The sequence below is a fragment of the Centrocercus urophasianus genome, unplaced genomic scaffold (genome assembly GCF_019232065.1).
Source record: "Centrocercus urophasianus isolate 14NV4802_14NV808 unplaced genomic scaffold, USGS_Curo_1.0 seq_10, whole genome shotgun sequence".
NCBI lineage: Eukaryota > Metazoa > Chordata > Aves > Galliformes > Phasianidae > Centrocercus > Centrocercus urophasianus.
In genome coordinates, this window is record NW_024884142.1 from 64,203,065 (window position 1) to 64,229,748 (window position 26,684).

General features: G+C 40.1%; 1 protein-coding gene across 1 annotated transcript in view; it reads left to right on the forward strand.

Annotated features, from left to right (window-relative positions):
• The window catches only part of ABCB10 (ATP binding cassette subfamily B member 10), a 26,799-nt gene extending 115 nt beyond the window's left edge, over window positions 1–26,684 (forward strand). Inside the window, exons 1-13 of the mRNA XM_042820844.1 lie at window positions 1–249; window positions 10,642–10,842; window positions 11,184–11,386; window positions 13,242–13,376; window positions 14,940–15,086; window positions 15,813–15,948; window positions 18,528–18,623; window positions 22,877–23,086; window positions 23,384–23,463; window positions 24,736–24,916; window positions 25,141–25,184; window positions 25,684–25,718; window positions 26,074–26,684. The exon at window positions 1–249 is cut by the window's left edge and continues 115 nt beyond it. Of these exons, the coding sequence (XP_042676778.1) occupies window positions 1–249; window positions 10,642–10,842; window positions 11,184–11,386; window positions 13,242–13,376; window positions 14,940–15,086; window positions 15,813–15,948; window positions 18,528–18,623; window positions 22,877–23,086; window positions 23,384–23,463; window positions 24,736–24,916; window positions 25,141–25,184; window positions 25,684–25,718; window positions 26,074–26,365 (2,009 nt within the window). The 3' untranslated portion in view covers window positions 26,366–26,684. The remainder of the gene's footprint in view (window positions 250–10,641; window positions 10,843–11,183; window positions 11,387–13,241; window positions 13,377–14,939; window positions 15,087–15,812; window positions 15,949–18,527; window positions 18,624–22,876; window positions 23,087–23,383; window positions 23,464–24,735; window positions 24,917–25,140; window positions 25,185–25,683; window positions 25,719–26,073) is intronic.

Consider the following 26,684-nt stretch of genomic DNA (forward strand, 5'->3'; position numbering starts at 1 on the left):
CAGCGCTCGGGACGCGCCAGGGCCAGCAGCCTCCTGGCCTCGAAGCGGGGCTGCCCGGCGGGGGGTCGCCGCGGTGCCGGCTCCTCTTCCAGCCCGGGGCGGCGGGCAGCGCCCCGCGCGCCTTGAGCGTCGCCGCCGGCCCCGAGCCGACACCGCCGCCGGCGCCACGGGGAGCCGCCGGCGGGCCGCCGCGCTTCGAGGCCAGGAGGCTGCTGGCCCTGGCGCGTCCCGAGCGCTGGAGACTGACAGGTACCGGCCGCGGCCCTCCCGCCCCGAGCCACGGGGCTTCGGCGGAGCGGGGAGGGGGCGGCGGGGCGCGTTGCTGAGCGCAGTCCGGAGCGGGGGCAGCTCCGTGTCCGCGAGCAGCCCGAGATCGCGTGCAGCGACCCGCCCGGAGCGCCGTGGGGAGGCCTTGCTGGGAGCGCCGGGTGCGTGTGAAAAGCTGCGGACGGGCTCCCACCCCGCCCTGAGCTTCTGCCTTGTTCTGGAGGGAGGGAAGGCAGAAGTTGGGGAAGTTAGGGAACTCGGCTGGTGCTGGTTCCCGCCTTTGTGCGTGTGCTGGGCTGGCTACTAAAGCAGTTTGCAGTAAACTCGGGTCTGAGACTGCACGGAATTAGGCAGAAAATGGGAGTCATGAGGGTCGTGTTTTTGTTTGTTTGTTTATTCAATCTCATACATCAGAGTTGTGCCAACCGAGAATTTGTCGCCAAAAACTTTAAAGAAAAAAAAAAAGAATCTTAAACGATTTGTTTATTTATGTTTAGTTTCCTTAGGATGAAGTAAAGCACAGTGGTCTCTAATTCACGCCACTGACAGAGGGCTAGCTGATACAAAGTAGTCTTGATATCGCTTCTCCCGAGGTTAATAGGATTAGCTGCTGCTTAGAAAGGAACATGTCAAATCGTTGTTTGTTTGCTTCCTTTTTCTTAAAACCACCTGAATTGGCAGGCAGCAGGTGTGCTCCTGTCAGCCTCGGGCCTGTAGGACTTGGCACAAACTTCATTTGTGGGTAGATCCCGTCCCTGACTGCAACCCTCCTTGGGGTGAGGGAGGGGAGGTGGGGTGGGCAGGCTGGGGTGAGGAGGAGGTGGTGTTGAGAAATGTAAAATACTTCTGTGCAAGTTCTTATTCACAGTGGGATGATCACAGGACTTTATGCATTATCATCACGTGACCGAAATAGTTTGGATCCAAATTAAGTTCTGTTAAAAAAGTGTTTCTGTGCCATGAACTCCTGCTTTATGCAGCTGTTTGGTGCTTGCAGAGTAAAAGCAGGGGAAGATGAATGGGAAAGGCAGAGGAGAGGGGATAAAGTTGTTGTAATGTTGAATAGAGCTTCAGTCTTACTTGGATTGCTTTCTGCACCGTGTTGTGGGTTAAATTTGAAAGCCCCTTGTCTTCCAAGTTTCTATTGAAATTCCTGAAATTGCAGTTGTTTTAAAGAAGGATTTGGTGATCTGGAGGCTGCTATCTAACTGAGATCTTAATTTACATTTAAGTAGGGTAGTTTGCAATTATATTATAAGATAGTCCTAAGTACCCTTCACCTTCTGATGTTTTTAAGTAAATTGACTACACAGTCACTAAAAATCAGCTATGTGCAATTTTCTCTTTAAAGATAACAAACTGGTATGTTTGTTTGTGTTTGGTTTTTGTTCTTAATTTTTTTTTTTAATTAACTTGATTGCAAATCATGAGAATGGAGAAAAAGCATGCAAATGTAATGATTACTTCTTAACATTGGTCTTAGTTCTGAGAGACAAGTGAATTTATGCAAAATTTTTCATCCTCACTGACGCTCTGCTTAAGGCAAAACTTATATTAAGTTGTAATTAAATGAGAGGATGGAAAAGCTAACAAGGAAGAGACCTTCGGTTATTATAGAGTGCAGGAATAAAAAATACAGGTAGACATGCCCTTGTAGGTGATTGTAAGGAAATCACCATGACCTTGTATCTGAATATGTTTAAATGCTTTCTGTTGTTTCTTTTGCATCTGAAAATCTAGCCCTTACAAACTCAGCATCTGTATGACCTCCATTCTGGAGGAAAGAGGAAGGTTCAAAGTATCACTGTATGAAGCAATGAACTTAGAGGGAACCATTTGATTTCATCTTCAAGCACACTTAACCTGTAAACGCAGTGGGTTCTCTGAAGAGGCTTGCTGGTGAGGTTTTGTTCTGCAAGCTAGCTTAGCTTTCCCAGATCTTTGGGGTTTTATATGGGTTTTATAGCTGGCAACATGGGTGTATGGCAGTACCCTATGGAGTGATGTACCTTTTTTGTTATGCCATGTAGCGGGGGTTGTGATGTTTTGAGAATTGTAATTGTGTACTGAAATTCACAATCACTGATGATGGAGTAATTGATGTCAGGGGAGGCTGAAGAAGCTGAGGATAGAATATGATCTGTGGGTTTGAATGGCTTGTGCAAGTCACCGTTCATAGAACAGGATATCCAGAGCTGGAAGAAGCCCACAAGGAACATGGAGCCCAGCTCCTGGCTGCTCACAGCACCACCCCAAATCCAAACCCTATGTCTGAGAGCGATGTCCAAACACAGCTTGTGTAATGTGCTCTTTCATCTTCAGTTACTCCTAGAGCCAGGTACACCTTCAACAGGACATGTGTGTTTCGTAGTTCTTAGTGCTAAAAAGATGAGTAAATGTTACAGTGGGAATTCACTCTGGTAGTGACCACGTTCTTGTGCAGTGGAACTGTGAGGATTGAAATTCTGTAATACCTCTGAGATTTTAACAAAGTGGGAGAGAATCAGTTCAGGAATTCTTTGACTGATGTTGTACAGCCAAGTCAGGTAAACTGGAGTCTTCAATTAAATTTAATTCCCAAGGAATAGGATATAGCCACCATTGAAGTTATTAGATCCCACTATGTGTGGGAGGCCGCAAAAATGCCTTTTCAAAATGATCCTTTTTATTTCTTCCCGCTTCCTTGTTTCTCTCTGTGAGAATCCATCCATTGCACTTCATCCAAACCACACTCCAAGTAAACAATGGTTCTATTCAATTGCAGGGTAAGCAAAAGCAGCTTTGAAACATTTAATCCGACAGCAAAGTGTGTCCTTTTCCTGTACAACTCTTACTGCAGGCTGAGTAGAGTAGAGAAAGAAATATTGGTTTGTGCTCAGGTCTTCTCTAAGGATGTGCAAGAAATGTTATTCCATCAGTTTTAGTTTAGAACTTTGGGCAACCTTTGCAACAGCATTTTTCCTGTGTTTAGGATTGCCATGAAATTACAAGAATGCTGCCTTGTTCGTCATGCCGTTCTTCTGTACTTTGAAGTCGTGCCAGGTGATGCACTTTCTTGAATCAGAAATCTTTGGGTTGCTGAAGATTTTTCTTTTATAATTTTTAATAAGGAATAATTCTCTATAAAAAACAATTCTTATAGAAAGCCAATTTAAGGAAGAAAATCGAAGATCGAAGTATTGTACCCAAGACTAACTGAAGTTTTTGGGTGTGTTCATTGAAAAGCAGTTCAGAAACCATCTTAATAATTTACTAGTTCCTTTGGTTGGAGTAGTAAAGAACTTTTTTCTTTGTCCTTTTTTTTTTTTTTTTAATGTATAGGGTACACACAGAAATGTAGAATGCATCAGTTTTAAGCATTACTACTGGAAGATCATGCTTTTGGTTCTTTATACTTGCACAAGCTGACATTTTTTATGTCAGGTACTTGAATGGGAGTGAGTATTTTTGATAACATCAGTTATTCTAGAAGATGAAACCAGGCAAATAATGTTTATTTAGCTTGTAGTAATGCTTACCTGGCTTAATTTTGAAACCTGCTCTTCCAGGCTTTGCTGTTTGAATTGTAACACCAGTAGGCAATCCACATGGTTTTAAATAAATAGTTTTCCCTCTCCATTTAAAAATTAACTAAAAGGCAGATGTGGCTGAAAAAGATCAGTTTTCATGCACTCACTAAAACCTTGACACTGAGTCAAATTAATTCTAAAATGTGCATAATGGGAGGGAAGCTGATGGAAGCCAAGGACTGCAGGCACCAGGATGCCCTTCTCTTCAGAACTTGGATTGAGCCCCGCTCTCATAAATCGTGTTGTTTCTGTGCTGTCGCTCAGTAGCTGGGGTGTTTCTGAGCAACATTTATGTGGACTTGAGAAGTGAACCTGTGTCCACTCTTTTCTGTTAGTGCAACTCAGCTGTCACCTTAACTTGATCTTTCTGAAGACAATGCTGGTGGTTTTAAAACTGTATCTACTGTGTGTATGACATGTACATGGTTAACTTGGTGGTTGTTTTTCCATGTGCATTGAGCCTGCTGTTGAAAGAAATCAAACAGGTAAAATACCCCCCTCTCACAGAATCACAGGGATGGAAGGAACCTGAAGAGATCATCGAGTCTAACCCTCCTGCTAAAGCAGGCTGAACAGACCCAGTTCACTCAGCCTTTCCTCGTAGGGGAGATGCTCCAGGCCCTTTATCATCTTTGTGGCCCTGTGCTGGGCTCCTTCTAGGAGATCCCTGTCTTTTTTGAACTGGGGAGCCCAGAAGTGGACACAGTGCTCTGGATGTGGCCTTAGGAGGGCAGAGCAGAGGGGGAGGATCACCTCCTTCGACCTGCTGTCCATGCTCTTCATAATGCACCCCAAAATCCCATTGGCCTTCTGGGCCACCAGGACACACTGCTGGCTCATGGCCAATCTGTTCCCCAACCTGTTGTCTCCGACCAACTTTTCTTCTAATTTTGTTGTTAAGCAGCCTTGTAGCTTTATCACTAAGTAAATAAATGGTTGGGGGCTGGTTGGTTGCACTTCATATTTTAAACTGGTGGTGAACTGTCAGAGAAGTTATTTTGTGAAGATGTTGCAGTAACGGCAACTGTTGACCACTGTGATCACCAGGTGGCTTAGAATTTGATTTCCCTGGAGAATGTTTTCACTGCCACATCTGTTTAAGTAAATAATGACTATCGAAGGAAAATTGCTATAGTGGTCTGACATAAAGACTGAGTCGGTGATTAGGAGCAAGTTGAATGCTTGCATTTTACGTGTTGGGGAAAAAAAAAGAAAGGTACTGTACTTCTGCAGCAAACCTGGAGTTATTTGATTATTTTTCAACATTTGATGTTTGGTGTTGGCTGATTTTTATGTCTGAGGGAAATCAATATCATGAGAAAATATAGTGGAAACTTGAAATACTTTGTCATTGGAAGGAAGTCTGGTTTTCAAAAATCGATGAAACACTGAGTCTGTGATTGGTGGTTTATGCTATTTATTTACCATGCAGTGGTAAATGCACAGAATTTAGTAATGCTTTCTGCCTTTTTGGTATAAGGTCTGTATCTCTGCTTATCCATAACTGCAGACTGGTCGATTGTCCTGAATAATCCAGGGGGAAAAATTTTGAGGATTCAGGCCTGGGTATATGAGGCATCCTTTCATAGTGAGTCTGGATAGAAGAACAAACTTTTCCTATCCCCACCCCACCCCCAGGCAAACTGCAATTTATGTTTGGTTGGTGAGTTCCGAAGGTTTTCCTACAGTGGCAGAAAAATGTGAAAGAGAATGTTTTCTCTGAGTTCTTAAACAGGCCAGCTTGTGACAGGCTCTTTTTGAGCATCGGAAAAGGACCAGCATGCAGTCCTGTTTGTGTTGATAATAACCAACTGTGAAACAGAGATTCTGTAATTCTTGAGAGAAAGCAAATGTACCTCCTTGCAGTCAGATTGAGCCCAGCTTCCATTGTTGCTGCCAGGCAGATGTTTTGCACAGCCCTGCACAGGCGTTCAATCAGTCTGTGTGCCTTGCTGCCTCTTCCTCCTTTCCTCCCATGCAAAGCAGCGGTCTCCCTTGCTCCTCCTTTGTACAGACTTCCTCAAACCACTCTGTGTGGAAGGTCGCTTCCCTCTGTAAATATCTCCTCTGGAAAACCCTCTGCAGCCCACCCTGCAGAGGCTTCTTCTTGTCCTGGTTGCTGCATAGTGAAGGACTCCTGGTAGATCAGTCTTTGGTCATAGGAGCCTCAGTGAGGAGCTACTGAGGATAACTTCCGTGAATCCTGAACACCTTATGGTTCAAAAAGCAGCCATTCTTCAAGATTGTAAACTTCCCTAAGTTGCATCATGGAAATGTTCTGAGCACGAGGGATGCCGCCAGCTGATGCCCTGAGGTTCAGTTTGGTGCTGCTGTCTCACCGTGCCTCCAGATCTTGGACTCCCATCTTGTTCTTGAGATGCTACCTCAAAGGTTTCACCTGTCTCTTGTTTAATTCTGTCCCACTGCAGTTTTCTCTGACGACTTCTTCAAACTGTTGTGTGACCCTGGTCAGTCAAATGAGTATGCCAGCTTTTTCATGAGCTGCCTTTGAGATATTTAAAGTTGTGCGATGCTATTGTTGTTGTACCAAAGAAAAAAAACAAAACAGCTTTTTGTGATTTGGAAACCTGAATTGCTCTTCTGTGCCTTGAAAATAAAAATACAAAAGAAACAAAAAACCGCACAGATGCAATAACAGCATGAAACTATCTATAGAATCTTCCTATTAAAAAAAAAAAAAAAAAAAAAGCAAACTCTAAAAAGCCATGTTAATCACAAAGGGTAGTAATGTGTAAGATTCAGTATACTGACTGCCCCTGCAAGTTAACACACCTCCCCAAGAAGAGCTAGCAGCTTTCCAGAATGCCCCAGGGATGCAGCTTGCAGCAGTGCTGTCAGGAACACGCTTGTTTTTGTGAGAATAGTATTACACTCCTAAAAATAATCTAAGGAGATGTCCTCTAAAAGTTGTTCTTGCACATGTAATGATGCATTGCATGATAATACATGATATGTGATGATAGACGCAGCCCTGATGTCATGTATGAATTTAACATGAAAAGAAAAACGCTCCAGTCATACCTAAACCTAGAACTAGGCACAAAATCTTTGAGTGCACACCAGAAGAAAAGTCCATCTTGAAATAGTTCTTTGCAGAACAGCCTCTTGGTGGTGTTGATAACAGCCATTCAGCATTCCTGTATAATTCACAACAAACTCCTTGTGGGCCAGGACTTGCCAAACAGAAATGGACTTCACTTAAGCAACAAACATGGAATTTATCAGCATGCCTTTGTCCTATAAAATAATAATTGTGTGGCCTTATCCCCGTGCATGTGCATCGCAGTAGACTGTCACTCCAAATGACCCTGTGGAAGTTTCTTAAAAAGTAAGCGTGTGTTTTACTTAAGCTGCTCAGGTAATTGATAAAGGACAAGTGCTCTCAGCTAGCGGTAGAAGGCTGCTTCTCACAAACCCAGAGCTCTGATCTGCCAGCCCCAGTGTTCAGATGAAAGCAGGAAGATGTGAGAAAGATCCTGGGAGGTAACACCTATAGCCTTTCTGAATGGGAAGTGCAAGATACTGCATTCAGTTGCTGTATGCTGCCAATCATCATCGTTACCTCATTTTTCTTTCCTTCATCTCTGATCAGTTTGAATGGTCTTAATTCATCTTGAGGTCAAATCTTCATGTGTTTGCGCTAAAATTTCTTGTAAGCCTTGAGGGGGAAGGGCTAGTTCTTTATACACTTCTGCATAGTGCATGGGGAGAGCAAAATTAGAAATTTCCATAGTGCTCATGGTGGTGTTCTTGCCCATGCAAGTACTGTTATTATAACCCTTTGGAGTCACCTCATTCCTGTTCTCAAGAGAAGCATCTGATAACTCTGCCTGGTTATTTCTTGTCAGCATGTCCTTTAGCACTTGCTAGCCAATCCTCTATGCCAAGAATGAGTCTGCTATGAAATGTAGTTGCAGACCCACAGTTAGAAAGCAAGCCCACCCTGGCTTTACTAGAGAGCATGCTGATCTCTATAGCTATTGAAGCAGTGGTCTGGGCTTCTGTGTAGGCAGACAAGCAGAACATTTGCTGAGGATTTCTAGCAGGGCTCTCTGCTGCTGCTGGAGTGGGGTTGCCTTGTCTTTGCTTATGTGGTCTGTCTGGTGTAGCCCTGGTTTTGTAACATCCATTGATTTGCTTTGTGTTTCATTTTCATCTTATAGCCTGCAAAACTGGTTTACTCTAATATATATATATATATATCTTCCAAAATGCACTCTTTTATTTGACGTAATCTGGGTAACAGGGCAGGCTGTGTCAAATGAATACTATAAAGTTTACCCTGACCTTTTTTTTTGTCAGTGACAACACTCAGTGGCACCAAAGTGTTTTCCTATCTGCTTGCTGAGCACCTTGTGCTGCTCCTTTTAGCCACTTATCACAGTGACAGCTCTTCTTTGTGCGTGGAGATAGGAGTGGTTGCTGAGTCCTCTTTCTTTAATTAATCAACAGCAGCTCAGCAGCTTGACATCTGTGCTATTTTGTAGTTGTTCTGCTGTTAGAATCAAAGTGAGAGTTTCACTTGTGGAGCCTCCTTTTGCTTGTGATTTGTGATTAAATTACTGTAGGCGTGTATACTGCTTAAGGGGGAAAATTAGCAGTCTGATTGATATGAGCCTTTATTTTCAGAACTGCATTGTTTGTGTGTATTATTATCACCCATTGACTAATATCTAAGTAGCTTAGTAGCCTGAAGTTTGCATTACATACTGGCATTGATTTTTAGTCCAGCTAAGGCTGTTGGAGGTAATTACGGTGAAATCCATACTAGTTTAAATGAGGAAGAGAGGCTGGTAAATCCAGGACAGGAATGCTGGACCACTGGACAGAGAGACGGGACTTTTAGCTGTACACTCCCCTTACTTTGCTGAATGTTTGCATTATATAGTTGTCCAGTTCCATCCATAACTGAGAAGGGGACAGGACTAATGGATGCCAAGCTGCAACACTGTGCTGTGCCCACAAAAGCAATGCTTTTGACTATCTCCTGCTGTCTCACAGACCAGCTTTTCCTGATAGGAGATGACCTAGATTTGTTGGATTTTCCCTGCTGCTTCACGGCCTGAATACACCTCTGCAGCCAGCCTGTTAATGAGGTCACTTGCTTGTATGAAGTTCTAGCTACTAAATAATATGCTTATTAAATCTGGTTGTGCCATGGGTTACCTAGGTTTGCAGTAGGAAATCATGTGCTTTCTACTCTGTAAATTTTCTGTAGCTTCAAATGAAAGCGCTGAGTCCTTTAATGTTCTTGGTAGCCTGAGTGTAAAACAGCTGAATGACCACATGCAGCTCGTGAATAAGGACTCCGTGTAATGGGTTGGACACGGTGGCCAAGCTCATTTGGGCAGTGTGCAGAACCCTACCAGGATGTCAGTTAGCGTGTGGAGAAGCATTTGCTTCAGGTGGTGCTGGATATGCATTTCTTCACACCTGGAATTCTTCATTAGAAATGCACAGCTGTATTTTTGCTTCAAGTAAAACAGAAGCAAAGCTTTCCATATATGTGTGTGGAGGTGATAAAGGACATTGCATCATCTGTAGCAGATGTTGGGTGTACTGCTCTACAGAACTGCACAGCTGCTCTCACATCATAATAAAAGTGATACAAGAAGCTCAGGATAATTGAAGGAAAACTCAGATGACTCCAGGATTTGCAATAAAGTTCCTTTTTGCCTTGGAAGACATTATCTGCAAGTAGTTTTATGGTAACCATATGAATAGTTGCTTTCAGTGTGGAGCTGTCTGCTTGAAAATTATGCTGTATAAATGGCATTGTTTGTTGTGGTTCAGTGGTTTTCATATCAGGTTTGTTCAGTTTTTGAACAAGAGGATATTTTTCGAGCTCTCAGCCCTTCAGGCTTGGCTTGCCTTCTCAGGATCAAGTTGCATCCTTGGCTCAGGAAATTTCTTTGCAGGGGAAAGTTCATAAGGCTCGGTCTTGGTCCAGTGCTATGTGAAACAGCTTCAAACAGAGCTACCAAAGTGATCTTGCAACAGGAACTCAAGCATTGATGATAATCATTGCTCCTCAGCAAGCAGACTTCTATTTGTACTTATGCTATTTTACTTTCAGACCAGCAATAGTGAAGAGTTAAACAAAACTAACGTATATAATTTTTGCCCATTAAGAGTAAATCATATATATATTATCTTTTTCTTGCAGGTAGAATTGCTTGTTTTAGATGGTTCTCAAATCAGATCTTTAATTCAGTCCATTACTATTTCAGAAACCGACAGTTTGAAGTGTTAGTATGGTAAGAAACATGAATAATGAAAAACGAACCAAACTAGAGTGAGGGATTGCCAAGCTCCAGCCCCCTGCTACAGGCAGGGCTACCAATCTCCATATCTAATACAAGACCAGGCTGCCCAGGGCCCCATCCAACCTGGGCACCCTTGAACACCTCCAGGGACAGGGCATCCACAACCTCTCTGGGCAGCCTGTGCCAGCACCTCACCACTCTCTCTGTAAAGAACTTCCCCCCGACATCCAACTTAAATCTTCCCTCCTTCAATTTAAAACCATTTCCCCTTGTCCTGATATTATCTACCCTTTCAAAGAGTTGACTCCTCTCCTGTAATTTTAATGGGTACCTTGCCTAAATTAATTTATACAGGGACTTAAAATATCTCATTCAGCACATGACATAAAAGAATGTTATTTAGTGCTCATGCTCACAAGCTTAATGGAAATTTTAAGTGAAATATTATTTCATATATACTATTAATGATCTTGCAAATTCAGACTTTGTTTCCTTGCCTTCTCCTTGTTAATTTGCAGCTGCCGTTGGCTTTCTGACAGTTTCCAGCGTTATTACCATGTCAGCCCCTTTCTTTCTGGGGAAAGTGATTGATGTCATTTACACAAATCCCAGCAACGACTTCACTGACAGCCTATCCAGCCTGTGTGCCTTGCTGAGTGGAATCTTTCTATGCGGTGCTGCTGCTAATGCTACTCGTGTCTACCTCATGCAGACTGCAGGTAAAAACAAAAAAGTGGACCTGAGAGTCACCTTTTTTTTTTTTTCACGGTGAGGATATCTGGTAATCTGAAATAAAGTCTTGGCATTGACTAAGAAAACCTCTAGGAATCAGTAGCTTTCCTTTCCAGATCAAAGGTAAATTAATAATGAAAAGATAAGCATGCTGAATAATTGTTCGTTTTTATTTACTGTTGTGTGATATTTCAGAGCTTATGTTCCTGTGAGATAGTAAAACTCTGTAATGTGACTCGTGATGTGCTGTTGAGCGCCGTGATGTTTTGCACTGTAGATGTGTGTAAAGTATTGTAAGCCATGCTTGACTGCCTTCTGTTTCTGACAGGGCAAAGAATTGTGAAACGTTTGAGGACAACCATGTTCTCCTCTATTCTGAAGCAAGAAACTGCTTTCTTTGACAAGACCAGAACGGGAGAGCTGATAAACCGCTTATCTTCAGATACAGCACTCTTGGGCCGTTCCTTGACTGAAAACCTTTCTGATGGGCTCCGAGCAGGAGCTCAGGCATCTGTGGGGGTTGGAATGATGGTATGGCAGTCTGTTTCTTGCTTGTTGCTTCCCGTAGCTTCATAATTTTTCATTTCAGAGAATGTAGTTCAGACCAGAAAGTATGTGTCCTTTTGGATTCAAGTGTATTTTACTGGTTATTAACAGCTACAGTATCCTTTATGCACTGGTTGCAATAGATGATGCGTCTGTGGACACTTGATGTTTATTTATTATTTATGTTTTTAATTTATGTTATTTATTTATTTATTTGTTTGTTTGTTTATTACAAGCCATAATAAGGAGAATTAAGATTTGAGAGAAACTGCTCTTGTTTCCCTGGTTTATCAAATGAAATATAGTAGGCAAATAATTTAACTCTATTCTTACTGAATGTAATAAAACTGGTGATAGTGTCCCATTGATTGTTGGTAGAATAAGATGTGGTGGGCCTGATGTAAAAGTCATTAAAGTTCTTTGACTCAGGACAAAGCCTAGGTGAGCAAAGACAGCAAACACTGAACTTAGAGTTGCTGCTCAAGATTTTTACAGGTGTTAGTATTTTTGTTCATAAAGACTACGGAAACATAGAATAGAGTCCTAGAACCATCTAGCTTGGAAAAGACCTTCAAGAGCACTAAGTCCAAGCATCAACCTTGCAATTATTAAACCGTGACACTTAGTGCTGTTTTGGGTAGGAATATGTGAGTGAAGGCTTTGGTGCATTTTGATGCATCAGTTAATATTTCCCATTGGTGAGTTAATTTACAAAAAGTCTGACTTCCCTTGGTGGTTTTCATGAATTTTGTTACACTTATTCAAGAGAAGATTCACTGGTGGCAATTACCTTAAATGAAAGATAAAAGTATGGTAAATTCAAGGATTGAGGGAAAAAAAAAATCTTCCAAGACTGATTTTATTAGAAACTGGTAACAGTTCCCACTATGAAGCTTTCAAGTTTTAATACTTCGTCACTTGTAACAATTACAGCTTTCTGTCTATAAGCCAAGAGCCTAAGCTTTATTCTGCAGCAGATTAATTGGAATAACCTTATATAAGACATCTTGCCCAAAAATGCTGCCATTATGCAGTTTTAAAAGGTGGAGTATCAAAAGACTCTATAGAGACTATTGCAGAATAATTATAAAATGTGTCAATTAAATCAGTTTTTAATTTTTTTTGAGATTTTTCTGTTTTAACTACAGAAATCAAAATAAAGTGAAAACATATAAGATCTAATTTTAAGAAGTAGTATAATAATAATTACCTATGAGTATTAATGATGATGCTATTATGAGTGATAAATTTTTCAATGCTACGTTGTTCTAGGCTGTGACCGTTCTTGAGTGCCAAAGAGTGCAGGAGATTCCATCTGCTCCTCAGATACCCAGAAATACCGTATGATATCTCTCTACTCAAAGTTTCTGTATCACACTGTTTATTCAACAGCTGTGACAGCACTTTAGATATTGTGATAGCATATGTCCTTCAGCATCCCCAGGTAGGCCTGTTGACTGCCAGCTTAAAACACATGGCTAAGTTCACGCAGCAAACCAGTGAGAAAGCTGGAAATGAAATGCAGACTTCTCGACTTATAGTCCTTTGTTGTAACCATGGAACACATTCCCCAAATACTGTCTAGAAGAAATAAAACATGAGAAATGAAAGCATGGCAGCACTAAATTGCAATCTTACTAATTTCAGAAAACTCTGGCAAGGGAAGTTACAATTGGGGTTGGACTCGATGATCTCTGGAGGTCCCTTCCAACCCCTACAATTCTGTGATTCTGTGATTCTGTGAATTCAGTATTGCAGTTTTTTTGCAATATTTGCAGTTGTTATTTGCAGTTATTTTTCACTTGAACATAAACCCCTGACACATTCCTTTTTCTTCTAGTTTTTTGTGTCTCCTGGCCTTGCTGCTTTTGTTCTGAGCGTTGTGCCACCCTTGGCTATTGTGGCTGTGATTTATGGAAGATACTTGCGAAAACTTACTAAAATGACCCAAGATTCTCTTGCAGAAGCAACACAGGTAATCTTGCAGCAGACCCTTCTAATTAACTTCAAAGTTACTCTGATGTATTTAGATTACTATTTCTGAAGTTACAGATCTTCTGAAGATAACAGTACTGTTCATTGCCCTAAGCCATGCGATGCCTTTAGTGTTGCACCTGGACACTACAAAAGATAAGTTTTGGTAACACTTATCCATACAATTCAAAAACAACAGTGCTTTGGAAAAGGTTGTCCATACAACGTGTCCTGGATGTACCAGGCCTTGAGAATTAGGAAATGTGCATTGTGGAAAGGATGATGGTAGGCTACAGCTATGAAGGAGTATTAAAGAAAAAAAAAAATCTATGAAAAAAGCAATCTGTGTAATTTAGAACCTGGGCTTGAAAAACACTTTTCTCAGACCGTGATTATGAATTGTAAGCCATTAGAAGATTAGAAGCACATAGATATATCTTCTTTTTTTCTTTTTTTTTTAAGAAAACTTAGCGAGTTGACCTCTGAAAGGAATCATTGACTTGTTTTCGTCTTAATGTTTGAGGCTAGAATTTTTTCTACATACTAAGTTTCTGGGCATCTCCGTATGTACTTAGATCTTTGAGAGGAAAATAGAAGTAATTTTTGTTTCCAAGGAGGATGTTGTAAAAAAGACTTAGTAGTGTTTGCTGAGTGGCATTAAAATGCATAGAAATATAATTAGGAAAGGTTAGCTAAGATAGGCATTGCTATCACCTGTCATAAACTTGGGATATCCTATGTAGGAATTCTGTAAATTGTCTATGCCCAGGAAGGATTAGACATCTTCTGTGTAACTCTCTCATCCTGTATCCAAAGGAAGTTCATAGTGTGAAAACGAGGTGTGGGAGTTCACTCAGACAAGTAATTTTAGTGTTTCACTCGTATTTCCAGATCAAATGCGGTATGGAAAAGACAATTATTGTGTTTTTATCTCCTACTTCTTCACCCAAAAGGGGTCTTGTTTTTTTTGTAAGGATATCACAATGTCTGCTAACAGCTTAGTCTAACTGATTGGAGTTTAGATCATTTTACAATTTTTATTTTGCTCTTCAGAAGTTAAAATACTGAGCTAGAATGGGACACTGGCAGTTGGTCTAAATTAATTCCTGGTGCTGCTTTGTTTAAAGGAGTGGAATTGTTTCACAAAATAACTGCAATATTTCTGTCATGTGATACTATAGAGAGCAATATTCTTTATTTTTCCCTTCCCTATGGTGCTATTGCAAGTTACTGTGAATAGCAATTTTCGCATGTTCATTGTTCCCATTAAATCAAGATTTTTTGAAACCCTGTTTTTATCCTGTTAATTCTCTGTTTGCACTGAAATCAAGGTAGTCTTGAAGTTCTGTTTTAAAACTGCCTGGGCATGCAAAATAAAATTAGCATAATAAAATTAAAAAAAAAAAAAGTCAGGAGGAAGGCATGAAAAATTTTCAGTGGTATTCAAAGGAATGTACTTGGAGATGAGCATGGTAATATTGGTTTGACTTTCAAATGGTCCATAATAGGAACATTCAAAACGGTGTGACTGTGTGCATTTGTTTTCTTCTTTGCTTTAATCTAGTTAGCTGAAGAGCGTATCGGAAACATAAGAACAGTTCGAGCTTTTGGGCAAGAAATGGCTGAAATGGGGAAATACACGAATAAAGTTGATTATGTGCTACAGTTGGCTAAAAAAGAGGCGCTAGCTCGGGCAGGCTTCTTTGGAGCAGTAAGTAAGCTTTGATGAAAGGAAACCAACCGTGCTATTCCAAGTGTCAATTATTTTGAAATTCATGAGGATACTTGCAGATTTGCAAATAAATGAATTGAGGGTAAATTGAACCAACGTTAAACTGTGGGAAGATTGGACTTTAATCAGTCTAAATTTCTGTGAAACTGCACCTCAAGATGAATTGGTATGATAAAGTCTGCTTAAGCCTCTCTTTCTGTCTCACACCTTCCTTTGTACTATCCATTTAAGCCCATCCCTCCTGTTCAGGGAACTAAACTAGTGGAAATCTTCCCCACATTTGGTGTTTTACATGCTTGGCTTCCTGATGCAACGAGCAGCCATGCAAAGGAAGTATGGACTGGAGTGGGATTGTGTTTGTCCATAACAGTTTGCCCTGAATTTGTTTACCAGCTAAAACTGCAACCTAACCACAGCCTATCAACCCTTCTTGAATTATGCCTATGTTTGTCATTCCATTTTAGGGAATGAGGATTAAAAAAAAAAAGGGGGGGGGGGAGGATTACTTGCTCTTCATATGCTTATTGGATGGCACAATGCAGGGTCACTGGATGTCTGTACGGCTATTGGCTTAGCTTGGTTTTGCTCAGATTTAACTCAGTCCTCTAAAGTTGTAGATAACTCTTTCAGTGGAAGGAAAATTCTGAAACAATATTTCCTGTCTGTGACAAGTCTGATTTTCCTTCATTTCTTTTTTTTTCTTAGACTGGCCTTTCTGGAAACTTAATTGTCCTCTCAGTCTTATACAAAGGAGGATTACTGATGGGCAGTGCTTATATGACAGTTGGTGAACTCTCTTCATTCCTAATGTATGCCTTCTGGGTTGGAATAAGCATAGGAGGTATGGAATAAGGAATTAGATTTTATTCACTTGGAAGCATTACAGTCAGTATAGAGGTGTGAAGGAAGAAGTTCTTAGAAGATCCGGCTTTCTTAAAAAGTCTCCAAATGGTCTTCCTAAGAAATCATACTTTTTTTTCCTCTTTTTTTTGAAGAGTTAATTAAAAAAATAATGTATTACTTACTATAAACTTTGTATACTTGAATACTGAGATTATTATTTTTTTCAATGTGGATATGTGACAGATAAGTATTGCTCCAATATTCTTTAGATCTAAATTAAAATACTTGGCATGTTATGCAAAGAAATAATATTATGGGCTTGGGTTGTTTTGTTGTTGGTTTTTTTTTATTTTTTTAAAACACATGTTTCTGTCTTTAAATGTAGTCAAGTTAGAAAGTCATGTAGAATTTAGTGGTAAATCAGCATAAAGAGTGTCTTGAGCTGGAAGATTAAATAAAATGCCAGCCGAACACAACACTCTGGTGCTAACCTTTTGTTTTCCCTTACTTGACTTCTTGAAGCTCAGACTCAGTAATCTACTGGCCCAGAAACAAACTGTTCATCTTTTTGAGAGAGCAGTCTTCACTGCTGTGTACAGGCAAAAATGAAGATAAGGTACTTAGAAGCTTGATTACTGGTTGGAAGGTTCTTTAAGAATGAGTCTGTTGCTTCTGATAGATTGGCAAGGCCATGCAGCTCATCTGTACTCTTTAAAACAAAGTCTGATACTGTGGAAAGTACAAAGATGTGCCTGAGGACAAAATTCACAAGCCTGCTTCCTCAGCTATCAGAGTCCCAGTGGAACTCATTCCAACCACCAACAATATGTCTTCTCTGAATCATTTACACTTGGTCAGTAGAGCCCCTGAGCTTCGGAAACATGGGAAAAAATAATATTAAATAAATGAAAAATAATATTAGAAAGACTGAAAACACATTGTTGAGTCCTATTTCCGATAAAATTATCTTTTAAAATTCTGCTTAAGATTATAGAGGACTATAGTTCTGCACAGAGCTCGTTCTCATGGGGACTCAAAAGTAAAGGTGTATTGCCACAAGGTGCCTGCCTTCCTTGACACCTAAAACCATAGAGGTCTGCTGAACACTTTGCACAGTATATGTTGTCATCAGTGTATACAGGAGTTCAGGCAGTGAGCTGTGAAGCTCATTGTGTAATCTGGAACACTGCCTCTATTTGTTTGCTGCAAGTGTTCTGTTTACAGAAGTTTGCTGCCAGTGTCTTCCACCAAAAATTGAAGAGAGGTTGAGAAAATTAAAAACATGTTCTCGTTAGTGCTTGCTGTCCATATTGTACAGTCTTGTTTATGAATGGTTATGGATTTGCAAATGTGTGTGTCCCAGTTTCAAGAGGCTGTGTGGGAGTGACACCTTCAGCTTCATGCAGGGCAGTAAGCTACAGAGGGTTTGTTTTTTTCTGCCAAGCAGACAGCTTCTTGCTGTGGTTTGTGCCTTTTACTGCCAGCTTTCAGACAGTCTTCTGCAACAACATGATGAAAAACCCTATCTACACTTTGTGCTGGGCTTGTTGCTCTGCAAGAATATATCAGTAAGCTTATTTTAGGATATCTTGGGTTTTCTGCCCTCCTGAGATCATTCTTAACATTATATGCGTTTTTAGGCCAACGTTCTTTATTCTGTATGAATTTATTCTGTTGGTCTTCAGGGATTCTGAAATTGGTTAACTCTATTTTGAAATACATACAAAAAAATCAACAATAAAACATTTTATAGTTACATAAAGTAAGTATAAAATATATACTATCATACTCAGATATACACTTCTCTTTACTAAGATATATACTTATCATACTCAGTTTTGGTTCCAGGTTTGTTTGTCTGCTTCTTTCAACTGGAAAACCTTCCAGTCAAGCTGGTTCCAGTATGGTTCACATAGCTGTGAAGAGCTGTGACCCACTAGTACATGCATGCTTTGTCCCTAGGTTTTTCTTTGCCCAGTAACTTTTGAAGCATGCAGACTTGGGAGTCACATTGCTTCACGTTTTCAGTCCTCTACATAGGCACAGTCAGCTCAGCCTTTAGTTTTGTGCCCTCCCTCTCTTGTGGCTGACTCAGGAAGCAGGGAATCATAGAATCATTTGGCATGGAAGGAACCTTTAGGGTCATCCAGTAAAACTGTCTGACAGTGAAGGGCATTCAGAGTGTTCTGTTCCGCTGAAAAATTTTGGAAATGTAGCTGCTTGTATGCAAAGCTGTTTCTCTGAAGTTTAATGCTAAAAGGTGAATGGAAAAGACGTGCGTTGATTTTGAGGATACACAAGCTTAGTGTGTAAAAACACTTGTGTTATTTTCAGATATTTTTTATTTTATTTTATTTTTTATTTTTTTTTTTTTAGATATAAAAATGGCAAAAAAGAGTCATTGGTAGCTCTCTGCTGAGACTAAATAGGACTCAAACCAGCAGGTCTGATAGTGTGTTGGAGTTAAAGATCCCCTGCATGTATCTGATGCTTTGATGCTGGTGCAGTGCAAAGTTGATGCCTACTGATGTCTTCCATTTGATATAGATGCATAACGCTGTTCTTCTTTTTGCTTAGGTCTAAGTTCCTTTTATTCTGAATTAATGAAAGGATTAGGTGCTGGTGGACGTCTGTGGGAACTGATTGAGAGGAAGCCCCAACTTCCATTTAATGGTGGGTCCTTGTTTCGTTATTGTTCATAGATTGATTTTCTCTACACTTCAGAAGTAGGTTGGTACTGCTTACATGTATCTTTTTCAGAAAGCATCTTTTTCAGAAAGAACTTAGATATAGTGCTAACTTTTCAGCCTTCTCCCAACTCTGAAACAGAAATTTCCTTGAACCTGAAATTTTAGATGCTCAAATTTTTTGTTTTGCTTTTTCCTTTTTTTTTTTTTCTTAATTAATTCAGGATATTCCTTTAAATATTGTAACTTTGGAAGTGATTTGACTGAAGACATGCTCAGTTCTAGCTCCTTGCTTTGATGTCAGCACCACGTTCTCTTGCATTGTGTTTACAGTTAAGAGTAGAAGGGAGAAAAAGTAGAGGGAGGAGCTCTGTATGAGATGGCTGTATTTCATGTTTACACTGAAAGACTTACCATGTACCTCTCTGATGTTTATGAAATCAAGCAGTCTGAAAAAAGAAGCTTTCAAAACCAGGTGTTTTACGTTAAGAATATCTCAAGTTTCTGCAGACAATTCACATTGGTCTAGTGAAATATGGTTCTTTGATAAGGCATCAATTTGAAATCTAAGTTGCAAGAACAAACAGTTTGAGGCGTTTCAGCAGCATGTGTCAAATTTCATTTTTAGCTCTTCTGATGTAAGAGTGGGGCTGAGATATGACAGGAATGAAAGGAAGGAAAAGGTGGAGCAGAAGTGGAGAATCTTTAGGAGTACATAGGATGTGTAGGTACAGCAGGTGTGGCTTTTGGAATGATTTCCACCCTTTTTCTCCCAGTAGCACTGCCCATTTCGAAGGGGCAGGAAGCATTCTGGTATACAGCTTACCTAATTCGCCATGGGTAAGGGAGTTATGGGCCTCTGTGTGTGAGCAGTCTCCTAAACTGGCATGTGTGGTGTTGGCCCTGGTTACAGGCATGTGATATTTTTGATGTTGCTGTAGTGTTTTAAGCTACTGGACGGGGGGGAGAGGAAGGGAAAGGGTTTGAAAGGGAGGTAATGTCTTTGATGAATCAAGTTTGACATTGATGGAAGTGTGAGGAAAACCAGGCAGTTTTTGTGGCAATTCAGTCATTCACATATGATTTTTCTCGTGGGCTGCTTTAAGCCTAAAGATAGATCTGCTGTCTCTGAAAGCACATCTATTTTATCAGTAGTTTTACAGAAAAAGTTGCTTGCCTTTCAGAGCCGTTAGCTTTTATAAAGGGTACCTTGGTCACGTAGTTGTCAGATCCCTGAAAGAAGATACGCAAACACAATCTATAAATCTGCCTTTTGACCTTGTAACTAAAAATTTTGTCAGCAACTCAATTTGCAGTTGTAGTGTTTGGAAGCCAGACAGTGCCCTCCAGTGTTGAATATATTTTGGATAAAATCAGTATTTGCCTTTCTTAAAGTAGTTCAGTGAGTTGCTTATAGAAGATACTTGGTGTGAATTGCTGTTTCTTTTTTTCATCAACTGTATCCCATTAATCGAAAGTCATATATAAGTTTTGACCAGCTCTGCATGCTGTTAGTAAATGCAATGGGGCAGAATTCAAGAGAGCTGTCTACTTACCCTCCGATCTTTATATGGTTCTCTAGTTAATGAGCTTTGTCAGGGTTACTTTAAGAAGATTAGAAAAGAGCATTCAACGGACATAAGAGATTTTTTTTTTTTTTTTTTTTTTTGAGTGAGCTATGGCATAGAGAATGGAGTTTTATTTTTGAATCGGTTGATTCTGAGGGTTATTTTTTAAATATTCCGCTTAAATTTGTTTAGTTATTTATTTATTTGCTCCTGTCTCCTACTGCTGGAGTTACCAGGGTTTTTAATCTGGCTAATACTAAGGCACAGTCTGGCTTTTTGTCTCATTTCTCTTTACAGCTGCAAATATGTCTGTAGGACACTTTTCAATATGTATAGACTCTATGTAGACAGGGAAAAGTAATACTGTTTCCAATGGATGGAGATAGGCACTTAGAATCGAAGCCATCTGTCTGAAAGATAACCACCAGCTGGCTGATGAAGGGAGAGCTGCATGCTTTTGTCTTTATCAGTGAAGTTAGCATAAACTTTACACCATGAGGAACAATGTAGTGCTCACTGCAGTGTGCTGTGTCCTTTGTAGATCCGGTGCGACTGCTGATTTAATCATCATTTGGATGTGATTTATTGTATTTTATTTTTATTTGGATAATTTCAGCGGATGACTACTTTATGGTTGGCATCAGAACAGCATAAGCAGTAGTATTGGCTTTCCCACTGAAAATACTGAGTTGTTTAGTTATACCAATAGTGACATACAGAAAATGATACTTACTGTGTAGGCCAAAAATAAGTTGGATGAAGTCTCAGACATCCACATTGCATAGGCTTACAGAAAGTTTCTTTTAAGTGTTCTTTCATTGTAAACTAACTAATGAAGAAAGGAGACCTTTGTCTCAGTAAACAATTATTTATGGCGACAACACATATGTCAAGAACTAATGGTGATGTGTTTTTTTTTTACCACCTTTTGTGATCCAAACACAAAATGAGCACAACCCTGCATATAGCTTTTAGATATTTTTGCAAGCAGTGTGTAGAGGAAGAACTTGTGGTAGCAGACTTTGTGTACTGAAGTAGATTTCGGTATTTCAGGTAATGTTATAGAATATGCAATGATTGGAACTGACAATAAAGATAAGCAATTACTTGTTAATTTGATGTATTAAGAATTGTGCTGCTAGCATACAGTTTCTCTTCCCAAAGAGGCGTTTACAGGCTGTTGTGCTTTATGTAACAAGTTATGTGTGTGTGTCCATAGATTAAAGTCAAGGAAGGAGCCTGAAATACCATACTCTTACCTCTACAATTTCTGTGCTACTCCCATTAAAGTGTAAAGCCTGGAGGAGAGGAGGAAAACTGGGAAAAAGAGAAGCAAAATCAGTAGTTTGTTCTATGAACAGCAGAGCTAGTGAATATTGATTGGTGTCTTTGTTCCTTCTCCCAGTTACCTGTTTATCAGGGACGCATGTTGCCATGTGCTGTAGCTGGTTTGGGGTTACATCTAAAAAGAATGAATGGTCTGGAGTCACATGGCTTTAGCTGAACGCTACTTGAATCTGTGGTGCTGTCCATTTTCACAAAACTGGTCAGAAGCTCATGAGACTATCTGTTGAGAACACTGCACCACTGTCAAATTAGTGTACTTTGTGTGGACATACCTTCATAGAATCATGGAATGACTTGGGTTGGAAGGGACCTGAAGGATCATCAAACTCCAGCCCCCCTGCTGCATGCAGGCCGCCAACCTCCCCATTTAATACCAGACAAGGCTGCCCACGGCCCCATCCAACCTGGCCTTGAACACCTCCAGAGATGAAGCAGCCATAGCTTCTCTGGGTGTTCCAGCACCTCACCACTCTCTTGTTGGGATATAGCAGGGCCTGAAGTAATGATATGTCTTTGACTTGTCTACTTATAAGCTTTTTCTAGTACTGATATTAAGATAATTATTTGTAACAAATGCTGTGCTCCAGAAAGAAGTTCCTTTAATTTTGACAGTCATTCATTCATAGTGGCTAGCTGTGGTATTTCACAGTTTGAAACCTTACTTTCTATGGTCTGTTGCCTGTGTATTATGCCTTTTATTGATCTTTGAATGCATCCTTCTCCTGAATTTGTTATATTTTCCACTTTTAAAAGTCTTTAAAATGGCCATTTGTTCACAAATCCATTAGCTTTTTCTTAAAAGCTAATGATTTAAATGGCAGTTCTAAGTGATCTACTGTCCTCCAAAGGGAAGGCTGTGTCAGGTGACTTTTGTGGCACAGTGAAAGGGCAATAGTGATTTGCAGCATTTATCTTTTTGCATCGGACCTATGGCAAGAGGACTTTGGCCTTCAGTACTGTGTCATTTTATTTAATTGCTCCAAACTGATAAAATATAAATTGCTTATAATATGTTTAAAAATTAAGATAATCACTTTAGATACAAATACCAGAAGTTGTTACATATTATCCCTGTTGCTGTAGTAGCCTAAAGCTTCACCGTTGGCGAGCAAGCTGAAATTGCAGTGAGGAGCGAGCATTGTACCACACTGACTTAATCATGGCTGAAACATAACCTCTGTCGTCTAATGTTGTGGCTTCCAGCTATCCCTAGGCTTCATGTGCAGAGATGTAACTTCTATTGACTGTCTATAAAGTAGGTTCTGGGAGGTTTGAGCTGGTTTTAACATCTGTTCATATGTTTCTGTTTTATTTCCTCATATAGAGGGAATCACATTAGGCAAAGACACATTCAGAGGTGCTTTAGAATTCAAGGACGTTGAGTTTGCTTATCCAACACGTCCAGAAACATCCATTTTCAAAGATTTCAGCCTCTCCATTCCAGCTGGCTCTGTGATGGCTCTGGTTGGCTCGAGTGGCACAGGGAAATCAACTATTGTATCCCTTCTACTAAGACTGTATGATCCTATCGCAGGTATGTTTTGCACGTTGTTCTGATTTGACAAGTGATGCTTTGTGTCTCTGATACACCTTATAAACATCTGAGGGTTCCTGCGCTGAGGTCCTGATGGGATCATCTCATGGGTGCAAGTGTGCTTCCCTTTGGGCTATGTGATCAGCGTGTGGTGGTGCCTGCATCGCTTTGCGTCTCTGATCTGCTCTGACAGCATCCTGGGATGTGTGCATCCAGGGGTCCTTGTTCTCAGCTGCTTATTTTGCCTCTTCAGTGCAAGTCAGAACACCCCTGACTTTGCTGTTTCTTTACTTTAAGGTACTATCACTGTTGATGGCTTTGACATTCGTCAGTTAAATCCACTGTGGTTCAGGACGAAGATTGGAACAGTGAGTCAGGTAAGGAAGAAAAAAATTCCTAAGTGAATGTAATAGTTTTCTCTAAGCAACTTGCTGGGTCTCACTTCTCTTCTTTGTAGAACTGCGTAATCTTACTTCTCAGTAAAGTTCCTCCATCTCACCTTAACTGCTGATGTGAATGTTTTTCTCTTAGGATGAGCATTCAGAGCTAGTCCAGTTATTCTGTAGTCTGTTCTTACAGAATTACAGTGATACAGTGTGTTTGCTTAAAAGAAAAGTTTGCATATGCAGCCTGGGAAACACTGTTGCAAATCATATAGATACCAGTACCTCCATGTTTATTGTGATCTGTTGAAGAAAGTAACACAAAATGTAACAACGTGTCGTATTAATGGCAGTTGCCCAATCACATTTTGCACAGCCATATGCAAAATGACTCGTGTTCTGTGTTGTTTCCTGGCAAGCACAATTCCATTAGGAAATCATGAAAATACAGCTCTGTTGGCGCTTAGTCATGGAGTGCCCCGTTCCGAGCAACTCCCTCACTTGGGAAGTATGGGGAGATGTTCAGTAACAATCTTAACTGGTCAAACAGATTGTTTTTAAGACTCCTTGCCTTGTCTCTGCAAATGATTCACAGTGCACTTAACTGTTAGATTGATGTTCTGATTAAAAGCCAAAAAGCTTCTGCACAAAAATGAATTTCCTCTGGGCATGCTAGCATCTTTCTGTTTGAATGTCTGTATTTCATTTTATCTAGGCTTGTGTTACTAGCACAAGATCTCATTCTAGAGCATGTTTCTTCTTTATGTTCTAGGAAGAGCAGACTTCCCTTCTATTAACACACTTTCCCATTGCACACCATTTGTCCTATCTGACTGTGCTCTGCTCTACTTTAAGCTTTGCGCAAAATACTGTTAAAATTTGTGGAGCTAATTAAGAGTAGGTTCATTGTTATTTCAAATGGTGATGCATTGAAGTGTGAAGGGAGGTTCTCTGATGTTTGAATGAATAGTTTCTTCTGAACTCTTATTTAAATACTAGGAATTGAGGCTTATGTTTTATCAGTTAGAAAACAACCTATTTTTGAATGGATTTTGACTGCTCTTTTTTATATTAGGAAAATTTGGATTGTTCTGTGTTTTTTCTTTTTATCTATTTCAACTAACTTTAGCATGAATATTCTTTTATAGGGATATGCAATGGATTAGTGCTGGGTCTTATAATTAGAATTCATGTTTTTTGAAATCCAGATGATACGTGCTTGTAATTACAGATATAACATGTTAATTATGTTTTTGAATTTGTCAGGAACCAATTCTGTTCTCCTGCTCTATTGCTGAAAATATTGCCTATGGTGCAGAAGATCCATCTACCGTGACTGCAGAGGAGATTCAGAAAGTTGCTGAAATAGCAAATGCGGCTCATTTTATCAGAGATTTTCCAAAAGGGTTTGACACTGTAGTTGGAGAAAAAGGCATTCTACTTTCAGGTACATTTGTTATTTGATTTTAAAATCACGATGCTTCGGAGCGAAGCCAAAATTGTGTTGTTGTTGTTACTCAGCCTTTTTCTCCAAGACATAGCCCAACATCAGTATTAACATCACTTCCATTCCCCTCCTAATGCACGTGCCTAATTCAGCTCAGCCCAAGCCTCTAGTTAAAAGGACTTCATGTCTGTTCTCCTCTTTCAACTTACTGACTTTTTCCCCAGGTGGACAGAAGCAGCGAATTGCAATTGCTCGAGCTCTGCTCAAGGTAAGACTGCACCTGTTAATTAAGAAGTTGCACAGTGTTTGTGAACTCTCATTTATTACATCTGTGGTTGAAATACTGATAGATCTGGTAGATTTTTCTTATTTTTTGTTTCTGGACAGTAAATTAGCAGGCAAACTCCAAGCAGCGGTGAGCTGACACACCATGAAAGATCCCTGTGACAGCAGTAAATAGGAAATTGAACTTCTGACTGCAGTGCTGCCAAGTATACGTTAAAAGTCTTCTCCCACAGCACTGCCGCTAGGTTGTGTCTTTGAAATAGTCCCCAGTTAGTAGTGTTCTCTTTCTTTAGCTTGCAGAATTGGAGATGAAAGTGCTGTTTCCATTTTGCTATCTCGGCCAGTGGACTTGCTAAATGTAGTTTTAGAGTGGCACCCTGATCTTTTGAAGAAATAATTGCTGTGCTGTACTAACACTGTATTTTTTATATATTCAGACCTTGTCCCATTGTAATTGTAACCGATTTTACTTTCTTCTTTAGAATCCCAAAATTCTTCTCTTAGATGAAGCAACAAGGTAAGAAAAAGTAAACAGAAACTTGTGATCTATCTGTAGAACAGAGATTTGGGCAGTGTTCTTTCTTTAGCTGCATGCCCTTGAACAATACCTAGCCTCTTATTTTTCTCTGCCCACAAGAAACTGAAATTCCAGAATGCATAAATTGACAGGGAGATCTGTGCTGAAAGCTTTGCTTATGCAAAGTGGAAGGATAGCTGGAACGCTGCATTAATTTTTCCCCAAACTAGCTCTGTAATGTGCAACGTAGCTTTGAAGCAGGTGTTTCAAAAGCTAACCTGCTGTTAAAATAACATATTCCCCTTTCTCTCTACCCCCTTTCCCTCCGCCCCTTCTGCTCCTCATTTCTTTATAGTGCTTTGGATGCTGAAAATGAGTACCTAGTGCAGGAAGCCCTGGACCGGCTGATGGAAGGGAGGACAGTTCTAATCATTGCCCATCGTCTGTCTACCATTCAGAATGCTGATTTTGTGGCCGTCCTTGGTCAGGGCAAAATTCTCGAATGTGGAAAACATGAGGAACTCCTTGCAAATCCAAATGGACTTTTCAGGAAACTAATGCAGAAACAAGCTTTTCTCCAGAACAGCGATACTTTTGCACTAGACATACAATCCAGAGAAAATAATCTATTAAAAGAAAACGTATGAGGGAATGTACGAACGATGGAAGCTTACAAAGTATGAAGAATGTAACTTATGTTCCAGTAATGTAAAGTAAATGTTATATTTTTCCAAAATGTACAAAGTATCCTTTTGAAACTTAAATGTGTTTAAACTTTGTATTGAAAGCTTTTCGATAATTATTGTCACTTTTTAAAATGTGTGTCGCATTCAGAGAGTGTCAGAGGACAGATGTTTGTGCTTTGTGTCACATTAACCGAGGCCGTTTAGAACCATGCTTGCTGTAATGCACTGTATGACAATGTGCTATGTTCTCAAGTAAATTCGGTATTTTAAGGGGAATCAA